The 13607-nt window shown below is 52.0% G+C and overlaps 1 protein-coding gene across 1 annotated transcript; it reads right to left on the bottom strand.

Annotated features, from left to right (window-relative positions):
• Positions 1-6153: 6153 nt before the first annotated feature.
• On the bottom strand, positions 6154-10739 carry VOLCADRAFT_70057 (uncharacterized protein; the record flags this gene model as incomplete). The annotated part of the gene is made up of 7 exons (XM_002958861.1): positions 6154-6264; positions 7802-7913; positions 8216-8259; positions 9204-9264; positions 9422-9516; positions 10043-10154; positions 10636-10739. The coding sequence occupies 7 exons, from the start codon at positions 10737-10739 to the stop codon at positions 6154-6156; spliced, it is 639 nt and encodes a 212-aa protein (XP_002958907.1).
• Positions 10740-13607: the final 2868 nt, after the last annotated feature.

Consider the following 13607-nt stretch of genomic DNA (forward strand, 5'->3'; position numbering starts at 1 on the left):
CCTGGGGGCCTGGGAGCCTAGGGTCCTGGGAGCCTGGGGGCCTGGGAGCCTGGGGACCTGGGATCCTGGGGGCCTGGGAGCCTGGGGGCCTGGGAGCCCAGGGTCCTGGGAGCCTGGGAGCTTGGGGACCTGGGGGCCTGGGAGCCTGGGGGCCTGGAAGCCTGGGAGCTTGGGGGCCTGGAGGCCTGGAAGCCTGGGAGCCTGGGGCCTGGGAGTCTGGGGTCCTGGGAGCTTGGGGTCCTGGGAGCTTGTGAGCCTGGGAGCCTGGGAGCCTGGGGCCTGGGAGCCTGGGGGCATGGGAGCCTGGGGGCCTGGGAGCCTGGGGGCCTGGAAGCCGGGGGCCTGGAAGCCCTGGGGGCCTGGGAGCCTGGGGACCTGAGAGCCTGGGGGCCTGGGAGCTTGTGACCTGGGGGCCTGGGGTCCTGGGAGCCTGGGAGCTAGGGGGCCTGGGAGCCTGGGAGCCTGGCGACCTGGGAGCCTGGGGGCCTGGGAGCCTAGGGTCCTGGGAGCCTGGGGGCCTGGGAGCCGGGGGCCTGGAAGCCTGGGGGCCTGGGAGCCGGGGGCCTGGAAGCCTGGGGGCCTGGGAGCCTGGGGGCTGCCTGGGAGCCTTGGGGCCTGGGAGCCTTGGGGCCTGGGAGACTGGGGGCCTGGGAGCCGGGGGCCTGGAAGCCTGGGGACCTGGAGCCTGGAGGCCTGGGAGCTTGGGGGCCTGGAGGCCTGGAAGCCTGGGAGCCTGGGGCCTGGGAGTCTGGGGGACTGGGAGCTTGGGGTCCTGGGAGCTTGTGAGCCTGGGAGCCTGTGAGCCTGGGAGCCTGGGAGCCTGGGGGCCTGGGAGCCTGGGGGCCTGGGAGCCTGGGGGCCTGGAAGCCGGGGGCCTGGAAGCCGGGGGCCTGGAAGCCCTGGGGGCCTGGGGACCTGGGGACCTGAGAGCCTGGGGGCCTGGGAGCTTGTGAGCCTGGGGGCCTGGGGTCCTGGGAGCCTGGGAGCTAGGGGGCCTGGGAGCCTGGGAGCCTGGCGACCTGGGAGCCTGGCCTGGGAGCCTAGGGTCCTGGGAGCCTGGGAGCCTGGGGACCTGGGATCCTGGGGGCCTGGGGGCCTGGGATCCTGGGGGCCTGGGAGCCCAGGGTCCTGGGAGCCTGGGAGCTTGGGGACCTGGGGGCCTGGGAGCCTGGGGGCCTGGGAGCCTGGGGGCCTGGAAGCCTGGGAGCTTGGGAGCCTGGGAGCCTGGGGGCCTGGAAGCCTGGGGGCCTGGGGGCCTGGGAGTCTGGGGGCCTGGGAGTCTGGGGGCCTGGGAGCTGGGAGCCTGGGGGCCTGGGGGCCTGGAAGCCTGGGAGCTTGGGAGCCTGGGAGCCTGGGGGCCTGGAAGCCTGGGGGCCTGGGGGCCTGGGAGTCTGGGGGCCTGGGAGCCTGGGGGCCTGGAAGCCTGGGGGCCTGGGGGCCTGGGAGCCGGGGGCCTGGGAGCTAGGGGGTGACACAACAATGAAATGGTGGTATCAAAAGATACCGGTTGAGGCAAGTGGATTGAATAATAATCAATCTAGAATCCACTTGGGCCTCATGCCAATAAGTTCCAGTACGGCTGGGTGGTTTGATGTTGACCATAGTTCGCAGGAACTACTCTCGCCTCGTGAAGCAGACATCCAGGAAGGCAGGTTCCAGCTTTAGACAGGTAAAGCCCCTGCCCAGACAGTATGGACTTCTGCAGCAGTGCGGCAGTAGGGTGGACAGACCGGCATATGACAGTTAGGCAACAGAGCCTAGAGCTTAACAGTAAGCTTACAGGATACAACACCTGGAGCCCCAACCCTCCCATCTCACCTCCCTGTGTGAAACCCATTCCCCCTCCTTGTCACCACCCTCCTAAATTAAAACTTCGGCTGCAGCCCCACTATCGGAGGTTGGCTGCACTTGCTGCACATGTATGAGAGCATGAGAATTAAAGCAGGCACTGCAAAGACAGTGCTGACACATACACACCCAACTCCTCCAACCAGCCCCAGCCACACTTCCTAGCATGTAGTGTTATCATCATGACATGGCTAAAGATCCCACAACGAAACACACAACCGTGGCACAGATGTGCCCCACCACTACCTGCCTACATCAAACAAATCTGCCGTACTCCGATAGCCATATCGGAATACGACAGCGTTTTGATGCCCCACGTAAAACACACAAGAGCCCCGACCCTTACCCCCATCTTACCTCCATTCCCGGCTGGACGTCGGCCCCATCTTCCGAGGCCTGCTGCACGTGCAGCACGTGGATGGGAACATGAGAATTAGGGCAGGCACGTCAATTAGGGCAGGCACGTCAATTAGGGCAGGCACGTTAATTAGGGCAGGCACGTCAATTAGGGCAGGCACGTCAATGACGGAGTCGAAACATACACACACCCCTCCCCCAACCAGCCCCAGCCACCCTCCATAGCATCAGGAACAAGAAAGAGGGCAAGGGGTAACGAATCCACAAAGAAAAACGACCCTGGCACAGCTGTGCCCCACAACTACCTGCCTGCATCAAACAAATCTGCCATACTCCGATAGCCATATCGGAGTACGACAGCGTTTTGATGCCCCACGTAAAACACATAAGAGCCCTGACCCTCCTCCCCATCTTACCTCCATTCCCGGCTGGACGTCGGCCCCATCTTCCGAGGCCTGCTGCACGTGCAGCACGTGGATGGGAACATGAGAATTAGGGCAGGCACGTCAATTAGGGCAGGCACGTCAATTAGGGCAGGCACGTCAATAGGCACGGAGGCGAAACATACACACACCCCTCCCCCAACCAGCCCCAGCCACCCTCCATAGCATCAGGAACAAGAAAGAGGGCAAGGGGTAACGAATCCACAAAGAAAAACGACCCTGGCACAGCTGTGCCCCACAACTACCTGCCTGCATCAAACAAATCTGCCGTACTCCGATAGCCATATCGGAGTACGACAGCGTTTTGATGCCCCACGTAAAACACATAAGAGCCCCGACCCTCCTCCCCATCTTACCTCCATTCCCGGCTGGACGTCTGCCCATCTTCCGAGGCCTGCTGCACGTGCAGCACGTGGATGGGAACATGAGAATTAGGGCAGGCACGTCAATTAGGGCAGGCATGTCAATTAGGGCAGGCACGTTAATTAGGGCAGGCACGTCAATGACGGAGGCGAAACATACACACACCCCTCCCCCAACCAGCCCCAGCCACCCTCCATAGCATCAGGAACAAGAAAGAGGGCAAGGGGTAACGAATCCACAAAGAAAAACGACCCTGGCACAGCTGTGCCCCACAACTACCTGCCTGCATCAAACAAATCTGCCGTATTCCGATAGCCATATCGGAGTACGACAGCATTTTGATGCCCCACATAAAACACATAAGAGCCCCGACCCTCGCCCCCATCTTACCTCCATTCCCAGCTGGACGTCGGCCCCATCTTCCGAGGCCTGCTGCACGTGCAGCACGTGGATGGGAACATGAGAATTAGGGCAGGCACGTCAATTAGGGCAGGCATGTCAATTAGGGCAGGCACGTTAATTAGGGCAGGCACGTCAATGATGGAGGCGAAACATACACACACCCCTCCCCCAACCAGCCCCAGCCACCCTCCATAGCATCAGGAACAAGAAAGAGGGCAAGGGGTAACGAATCCACAAAGAAAAACGACCCTGGCACAGCTGTGCCCCACAACTACCTGCCTGCATCAAACAAATCTGCCGTATTCCGATAGCCATATCGGAGTACGACAGCATTTTGATGCCCCACATAAAACACATAAGAGCCCCGACCCTCGCCCCCATCTTACCTCCATTCCCAGCTGGACGTCGGCCCCATCTTCCGAGGCCTGCTGCACGTGCAGCACATGGATGGGAACATGAGAATTAGGGCAGGCACGTCGATGACGGTGGCGAAACATACACGCCCCCCTCCCCCAACCAGCCCCAGCCACCCTCCATAGCATCAGGAACAAGGAAGAGGGCAACGGGTAACAAATCCACAAGGAAAAACAACCCTGGCACAGATGTGGCCCACCACTACCTGCCTACATAAAAAAACTGCCGTATTCCGATAGCCATATCGGAGTACGACAGCTTTTTAACGCCCCACATAAAACACATAAGAGCCCCGCGCCTCCCGCCCATATCACCTCTCCAAGCGAGCCCAATTCCTCCTCACGGTGGCCACCCGCCTCCATTCCCGGCTGGATGTCAGCGAAGAGTAACTGAAGTTAGTTCAGCGACAGTGAGTGGCGGTGAGTTCTATTTTAACGTTGCTACAAGGCATAGTAAAATATAACACATATCCCTTATCCCAATTGAAGCTATTCCGAATTCCTTCTCACTTGAAGCGGTTTCCTTCTCACTTGAAGCGGTTCCGATTAGCAACAATACTTGGCCCATATCGTGTTTGACTGAGTTGGGAGTTATGGCTACGTGCTTTGGTCTTTCGTAATGAAGATATTTGTTTGATGGAGAGGATATTGAAGCCATAATAGCCAAAGCCGTACATGAGCGGTTATGTCAGCCAATGGCTCGGAAACCTCGTCGGTCGTAATTTTGTTCAGTAAACCTGACAAGGTTTTAAATGATTTCAGCCGACTTTCGGATATTGTGGCATGGACCCACCACATTGGCGGACCTGGTCGACAAGGTCGATCAATGTCGGCCTCGGGTAACCTTGCCTATGTACTTATTTGTTCATGAGTTATATTCTACTTTGTGCTGCAACAATCGGCGTTCCTTTGCGCCATGACCATGACTACCAATGGTCATGTTACATCGGAGCACCAATACAGGTGGCAAACACCGGAAGTAACCTAAATTTCACTTATGATGAATTCACCGGCTATATTCATGCTTCCCAATGTGCTTTCGGGACTGCACGTCAAAAATAACCTCGTCCAGACAACTGTCCCGTAGCTGCTGAGCCTTGGGCGCTACACGTCTCTGGACTGCCAAATGGCCGTAGGTAGAGAGCAAATCGTCAGGACAAATAATGCCTCCCCACACTCAAATTGGATGGCAAACATTTTAACTAACCTCGTCATAACATTTCACACACACAGCGCGCATATCTGTGCATAATTATGACACTTTCAAGGTTGCACATTTACCAAGCTTCTAGCTGGCGAGTAACCTGTCCAGACAACTGCCCCGTAGCTACTGAGCCTGACGAGTTACACGTCTCCGGACTGCCATAGGGATGTATTGCCAGGAATCCTAACTTAGTATTGCGTTACTGCTATTAATATACTCGACCCTTATAAGGGTCGCGTATGAAGTAATGCTGGCATCACTTTCAATATGTCTTGTCTTGCTAGGAAAATTCCTGCTATATATATACATATATATATAGCAGGAATTTTCCTAACAATATATATAAATACATATACATATATACAAAGCAGGGATACCTCCCTGCTTTGTACAGTGTCGAGTCGGTTACATGCATGTCTAGTTATATCCTTTCTTCTCATAACGAGGCCCAGCAGCTGCTGGGAGGAGCAATCGACAGAGTCCAACTTACCTCCGAAGCAGCGGACACCAACGTCCTGCAAGCATTCATCCAAAGCAACAGTACTTACGTGACACAGGTAATCAGGGATGTTACTTATATATGACAACGGCTGTAGTATCCTGGGCATATCACGGGACCCGCATCCACCGATCAGTTCTTTCCTGAAAAAGTCGTGATGTAACACGAACCCCGCTGCTGCAAACGCAGTGCGCAGCAGTGCACAGCAGGCCTGCTGCAGCACTGCTGCACATACCTAGGTATGTTGCAATTATGCCCCTGGTGCCGTAAGCATTATGGTATAGCGCGTTCCGTACATGTATACGTATTCCTCCCGCAATGCTACTATATATGTAGCTGACAGGAATATAGGTTAGCGGTAAAGGCGCAGAAGATGCATCTTCTGTGAACATATGTGAACAATCACCATACATGCATGCAACTGCAGGAATGCATTCCATATGGACACGCAGCACGGAGCATTGGAATTCAACAAGTGGACGGAGTGTTCAAACGTTTGCGCATTAATTACACCTTATCTATCTTGTGAAAGTTTTTACAACGCGGTGTAAAAATTACATTAGTTATTTACACGGCCGTGTAAATAACGTGACGTCATCAATATTGTGCATTGGTTACGCACGGCTACGTACGGGTACCAACCTCGTTGTGATCGCAATCGTGAAAACCCCAGCCATTGAAATTGCATTGGTACAAGCGAGCTGGCGTCGGGTTAGAAGGACAGACCACATTGTCCTGCAAACAAGCAAATATGCATACATGCAGTTCATTCGCGATTGCAAGAGACAAGGTTGCCATACATAGTAGTACAGCCGACAGCGGCAGGGCCCTGCCTGCTGCTGCTGCCTCGAGCAAGCAGAGCAAGCAAGTAATACGGTTATAACTAATTAGTTCTTAATATTGCCAAGCAGCTGCAGCGTCCTTCATATTTCATGGCTGGAGGGCTTTATTATATCTAAAAACATTTAAATTGCTAGATCTAGATTTTTGTATATATATGATATACATCTATTTTCAGGCTATTATATCTATTAATAGACTTACATGCTATAATATTTTACCATGGCACGATCCATACAACAATACCGTGCGTGAATCTATACATTTTGATTAATATATTCCACGACTCGTGGAATATATATGCGGGGTATCGGATACCCCGCATGATCAAAAGACTTGTGGCGATTACATTATTGCTAACCGACCCATAATGCACGGCGCTTGTTCCATTATGCGGTTTAAGGTCCTGGGTGAATGCCATGTGCGCTTTAGGTCCTGGGTTCGATTTCTGCGTAGATCCCCGACATTATCGAGAGCGTGAAATTATGGCTAGTTGCTGTGATGTTGAGTTGAGGTCACAGTCAATGGACCAGATTCGCACGTTGGATTGGTGGCGACTGCTGAACCCTCTGCTTCATGTTTCTTCTTTCTCCTTCCTTGCACAAAGCAGTAGCTCCTAAGCTGGAGGTCATGCCAAAAGTGTATGCACACTTCTGCCAAGCAAGGATGTCTTATACGCCCGCATATGGCACATGAATGTTGCAAACATGCATTCACTGTTGTATCCTGTAAAGCTTTCTGCACGGTTTGGGCTCCGAATCCTAACCGTCAGTGGTTAGCTCGTCCGGTCCGATTTACCGAACTTCACTGTTACTAACTAATACCCATCCATCCCGCTGTCGGTGATTACAGGTCTTAACTAATACTGATATTAATTTACTCGCGGCTACTGTTAGCTGCGGCGGCTAAAGCGACTACTGATAGTCGTCCGCCATCTTAATGCCGCACCGCTGCAGAAGTCCATACCTGAGTATGGGCGGGGGCTTCACCTGAGTAAAGCTGGGACCTGCGTCCCTGGTTCGTCTGACCGATCGAGAGTAGCTCCCGAGAGCTATGGCTTCTGGATACCGCGTCGCCCAGTCGTACTGGGGTCTTATCGGCGCGAGGCCCAAGTGGAGTCACTGATGGCTATTTATTCAATACACTTGTCTCAATCGGTATCTTTCGATGCCCCCATTTTTGTGGTTGTGTCGTCTGAACTATACAATATCCACAAAGTTTTTTACGGCCGACAGACATGGTCAAAGTATAACAGATAAGATAGAGTCGGTTGGTCAGTCTAGCTATGAATCTTCGGGAAACAACACCCCATGTATGCATCGGAACGATATGATTATTTCCACGCAATTTGCCCCAACGTTTCGCACATCATTCATGGTGGGTCCGCAAAAGGCATGTATGTGCACTGCACGCAAAACTTGTACGAACTTACCATGAGGATGGGTCCGGATCCACCGCCCCAGTTCCAAACTGCAGTACCTCCCGAGGCATATCCAAGCTCTCGGCAGACCACTGATGCTTCTCTGTCGCTAAATTCGTCATCACTGCAAATAAATAAAGCAGACAATTAAGCCGGGATTCGGAAACTCAAGCATTATCTATCGCAGTTCATTCTCACTTCATCCCGGAACGTCACATTCACATTGTGCATTTGGTTGTCGTGTGTATGCATGGGCAACCCTTCACATATTCATGTATTTATGCAAAGCAAGTGTGTTACCGGCACTATCAGCTTGCCGAATTTGAAAACTTCCCCTGGTTTTATTCGTTATGCCTTAAATGGTTTCCAACTCCACATGCATGTGAGGTGCGTTGCACCTTCCATCTTCCACTTCAGGCCACTCACCAAACCGTGCCCCATTGCACACCGTTGTAGACCTCCACACGACCCTCGCTAGGAATGCGTCCGCCCACAAGCCGGATTGCGTAGTTAGTAATCGCGATCGTCGTTGATGGTGGCGGACGTGGTGACGGTGGACGTGGCGATGGCGGCAAGGGTATGCTTGCTGCGATCATGTCGGCAAATGGAGGGGTGAGCCGGTGCAGACACGCTTGCTCGTCTTGGTTGACTCCAGCCAGGGCGAAAACATACTTATCGGGTGGTTAACCTAATGCCTTATTTGTAAAAGTGCACTTTCCATACAGCTTGGATGACTCTGCCCAGGGGCAACAGGCCAACCAGGGCAGGCCAACATCCAATAATATGTTCCGTCATTCTGGCATTAACGTCTGTAATGTTTTATGGTACATAGATTTGCCGAAGTATATTAGATAGGGACCGTACGGACGTTAAGCATCATTTCCATCCTTGCTGCTAGGCAGGTCCCTGTATGTATGTAGTGTTAGAGACGCGTCTCTAACACTAAAAAAATGAAATGATGCTATCGCGATACGATCGTATGCATGTATGCATGCGTGCAGTATGCATGTGGCATACACAGCTTGTAAACACCTAAGCTTGCTGAACCGACATACATACGCATAGCATGTCAACAGTCCTCATCTTGCATCATCGGTGACCACCACATATATGTCGGTTGTGAGATAACGAGGTCTTGCTTTTGAACCGTGACTCAGACCGCCTATCCTAGCTAGTGATGACGAGTTCCCGTCCACCACTTCGTTCCCATCCTACAGATACTTACTGTAGCACCGGACACCAACGTCCTGCAAGCACCAATCCGAAATCATAATGTGATGTACGATGGAATATATAGCTAGGGACAATACATTTGCGTTGTTTTCAGATTATTATAAAAAGCGTGTTATCAGGGTGCGCACGGGCACGTGTACACAGTAAACGTTTGGGCCAGGTGGGCACACGCACACGTGACATTTGTTACGACCTGCCATGATATCAAGAATATAGCGGGAGCACAGCAGATGGAGGTATTACTGTAGGTCGTAGCCGTAATAAACGTAAGATGTGCCTACGTGACTAAGCGTAGCACGTACAAGATATTCCAGCCGATAGTAATAGGGGTGAGGGTAGCGGCCACGGGTGAAGATATGCCCCCCTGTCCCACACATGCATACATAAATATGCTTACACACCTCGCTGTGGTCGCAGTTGTTAACACCCCAGCCCCTGAAGGAGCACTGGTACAGCCGGGCTGGTGTCGGGGAGGCAGAACAAGACACGTCATCCTGCGAAGATGCAAATAAAAGCAAGGCAGGGTCGGTATACTGGTTTCTATACCAATGTAGTTGCTGGCCGCTGAAAAGGCCTCCCGAAATGCTGGAGAAGTGCTGTGCGCGTGTTTTTGGTTGTTACATGTGCCGTACTGTGTACCACCTACGACAGGTATGCCGGCCGCAGCCTGACGTGGGTGGGGAACGAAAGTTTGGCCCCTTAATTTCCACACCGCCGTGAAGTAGCATACGTACACCCTGCCACGCACCATTATACACGCATGTTTGGCTTACCGGGCTCTTTGAGTCGAGCACCTTTCCGGCCCTATTTCCATGACATAGCTTAGTGAAGTCAGTTGGTGCAGTCAACAACAGACATCGCCAAGAACTTATATGATATATGTAAGCAGCAACCTTGAGCCACCTTTCCTGTCCTTTCCTTATTAAGCGAGTACCCGTCAACATTCACTCCCACCAAACCGTCTCACTCATTACCACACAAGCAAAACATGCATATAAAGCCTAGGTAGTGCTGACTTACCATGAGAATGGGGCCGGTGCCACCGCCATACTGTGGCAACGCAGTACCACCGCCCGCATACCCCAGCTCCCGGCAAACCACTGAAGCCTCCCTATCGGTGAAATAGTCATCGCTGCATATGCATATGTGAAATCGGTACACAGCAGAGGTGCCGGGCAGACGGATTTATGTTAGGTATTAATACCTATGACCGATGTGATGATGAATGGTGTAATGATGAATGGTGATGAATATTCATCAGAATGCATGCATGAAAATACAGCAGCAGCCTGTGTAGTACGTAGCTGCTGGCCGCTGAAAAGGCCAGCCACAAGATGCTGGTGGAACGCGGACCCTAGCTAGCATGTATTTGGAGAAGACATCTGTGTTGCACGGTGTACCGGCTTAAAAAGCTACTATATGAAGCTACAGGGTAAGCAACTGCATCACTTAATTTAATAACTGTAATTACAGATTCGTTACCCTGTAGGGTTAGTTAATGTTTGCAATCATCCCTACCTTGGATTGCAATGTCAGGAGGGACAGGCTGATGCTCTTTCCCGCCTGCTGCCTGCTTTTCCACATGGAATTCAACTTCGATGCAAGTCACTCACCAAACCGTGCCCCATTGCCCGCCGTTGTAGATCTCCACACGACCCTCTCTCGGACTGCTTCCACCCGCAAGCCTAGTAGCTCCGTTGGGCGTGAATAAATTCATAGGATGCAAATCAACTGCAAGGAGCGTGCGGCATTCACATTAATAATGGGCCAAGTGGAAGGACGGATACACTATTAACAAACACTCGTCTGGAGATAATGACATATATATATAATGACATATATATATATGTCATTATATATATATGTCATTATATATATGTCATTTTATATATATATATATATATATATACGCATATATACGATATGCGATATGTTATACATATGCGCATATATATATATGACATATAGCGGCGGACATTGTAATGGTGTATATATGATGTGTGGAACAGGGGGACATATCTTCACCCGTGGCAGCTACCCTGCGAAACCCTGCCTTCCCCGGTATTTCGGGGCACCCTCATCTAGTCACCCTAGTCAACTTCTAAGTGGATCGCTTAGGTTCCGAACCCACCACCAGCATCCAATGGAATCTGCCGGATCGACGGCGGCCCAATTCCATTCGTGGTGGGCTCCTGAGTCATCTTTGTCCCAGGTCTCCTCCGCTCATCGATTATACTGGGTTTACATACTTAAGGTATTATGTACGCACTAGTTGCCTACTGTCATCGCATGTTAAGACCAGCAAAGCGCTGAGCCCCCCGGGTCCTATTACTGCTGCTACCATTCTGTATATGAGTGTCGGCTACTTTCCAACACCGCAAATAGAAGAGACTCGCTGCTGCAGCTGCTGCTCGTTTCACGAACACCGCGGATCACTTGTGGATGGAATCAACCTTTCTTCGCATTCCTCTTTTCAACTTGGTATTATGTTCATAGGTCTTATGTCCTTTCAGCTGCTGTACTTGCTTTAGCCGGCCCAGGATACTAATGCTTCTGTAGGATTTGCTTGCTTCATCAGCTAATTGTAACAACCGTTGCTTGCTTGCGTGAGACTTTGGATTTGACTCATAAAGCTTATTCGGCACGGCTCAGCTCAGAGGAGCCAGTTTGACACGCAGCTGCTCGTACGTCTCGTTCAACAGTAGTGGGGAGGTTTCGCGAACGGGCAAGGCGTTTCCTTGCGTCACGAGTTATCCCGTTCACTACCGAGCCTGATAAATAATAATTTAAAGAGATATATTATTCAATATGATTAACTGACATTACAGTAACAGTGTTTGTCGTATGATTAACTTTCCTAGAAATCCAGTTATTGTATTGTTGTACTTCGTGTTGACTTCCGGCCAGAACACTAACGGCTGTACGACAGATAAGATGGAATGTTTGGTATAAAGGAGATGATGTTCTGACTGAAAGTTTGTTCTGTGATACCTGTAACGGTTGAGGTTGGCTTTACCTACACAGTTCCACTCGCCTATATCTTAACAGGTTATGAGCCCCGCGCCGCCGCGGCAAGCGAGCGAGCGTGTTGATATCTCGTCCAGAACTCCTGCATATCGTAGTTTGGCGGGATACCTGTACTGGTTCTGGAGCGGACTTCCGAGATACACTTTGTATTTATGGCAGGGTCTTGCCTTTTATCCTCGCTCTAATCCCAGACCTATGTAACGTATAACGAGGTGATCGCTCTGTATTCGCTGCTTAGTTAACAGGTTATGAGCCCCGCGCAAGGATAGTGTCGCGGTCTGCCGGAACCAGCCAACTGCGGGATTGCAGTCTCAGGATAAGAGCGGCTCTGGTACATTTGAGCCTGGCTGCAGGCAGGGAGGCTACATACAGCCGGATTTGCGAAATGGCCGAACAATCGAAGCGGGTCCCGAAGTTGGAGTCGATCGCCGACTACCCGCAATGGGAGCCGAGGGCAAGAAATGCCCTGATTCTGGATGGTTATTGGGATGTAGTCAACTCTGCTCCTATTACCTCTGTCGAGAAAGGTTTAATGGCGAAGGCCGCGCTGATCATGATGGTCGGCGACAAGTTCCTTCAGGAGATTGATCAGTGCGCGACATCAGCTGCTGGATGGGCATATCTGAAGAAGATCCACAGCGAGAATCAGAAAGGGCACCAGCTACTCTACGACGCACAAATACGCAGCCTCAAGAAGGGTAACGATGAGCGCGTCGAGGATTACGTTAAGCGCACCATTCAGCTGCGTACCAAGCTCAAGGATTCGGGTTTCGACTACCCGGAGAACATCACTGTCAAGCTTATGCTAGACGGCCTGCCGCCGAGTTTCCAACACTTCGTTCAACAATACACGGCGACTGGCAGCTTGGACAAGCTGACTTTTGATGGCATACTGCCACTCCTGGTCACGGAGGAGGCACGCCAAGCGAGCGAGATAACCCAAGAACGGGTAGGGGCGCTGGTAGGAAGAATGCACGCCACGGACAACGTCAACCGTCAGCGGTGGCAACCAGGTACTCAACCAACACAACAGGAGGGTTGCTGGAAGTGCGGAGCACCAGATCACATCAAGAGAAATTGCCCTCAGCTCTACCAAAACCAAGGGGGGAACCCAAGGCCCCACTTCGGTGGAGGTGGCCGCCATCCCAACAAGTTTGGATTGTTTGCAGCCGCTTTATCTGCAACTACGGAGGTGTGCGGCATCAAGGGTGTACCGCAATGGTACATTGATTCTGCGTGTGGCCTGCATCTGACTGGCTGCAAGGAGGACTTGGATGACTAGGCGCTCAAGGGTGCATCACTGAAGGCCGAGGGCTATGGAAGCGTGAAGCTCCTGACAAACGTTGATGGCTCTGAGTACACGTTGGAGGTCGAGCAAGTATGGTATGTCCCGGGTGCAGACTTTCGGTTGATATCAGCAAGTGAGCTTGATAAGAAGGGGTACAGTATGGAGATTCGGGATGGCCAGTTGAACCTCTATGTTACAGTAAAAGTTCCCGAGAGGATGATTAGGTTTCTGGGCGTGCGACCTTATGGCCATAGGTTTCTCAATCCTCTT

This window comes from Volvox carteri, assembly GCF_000143455.1.
Source record: "Volvox carteri f. nagariensis unplaced genomic scaffold VOLCAscaffold_109, whole genome shotgun sequence".
NCBI lineage: Eukaryota > Viridiplantae > Chlorophyta > Chlorophyceae > Chlamydomonadales > Volvocaceae > Volvox > Volvox carteri.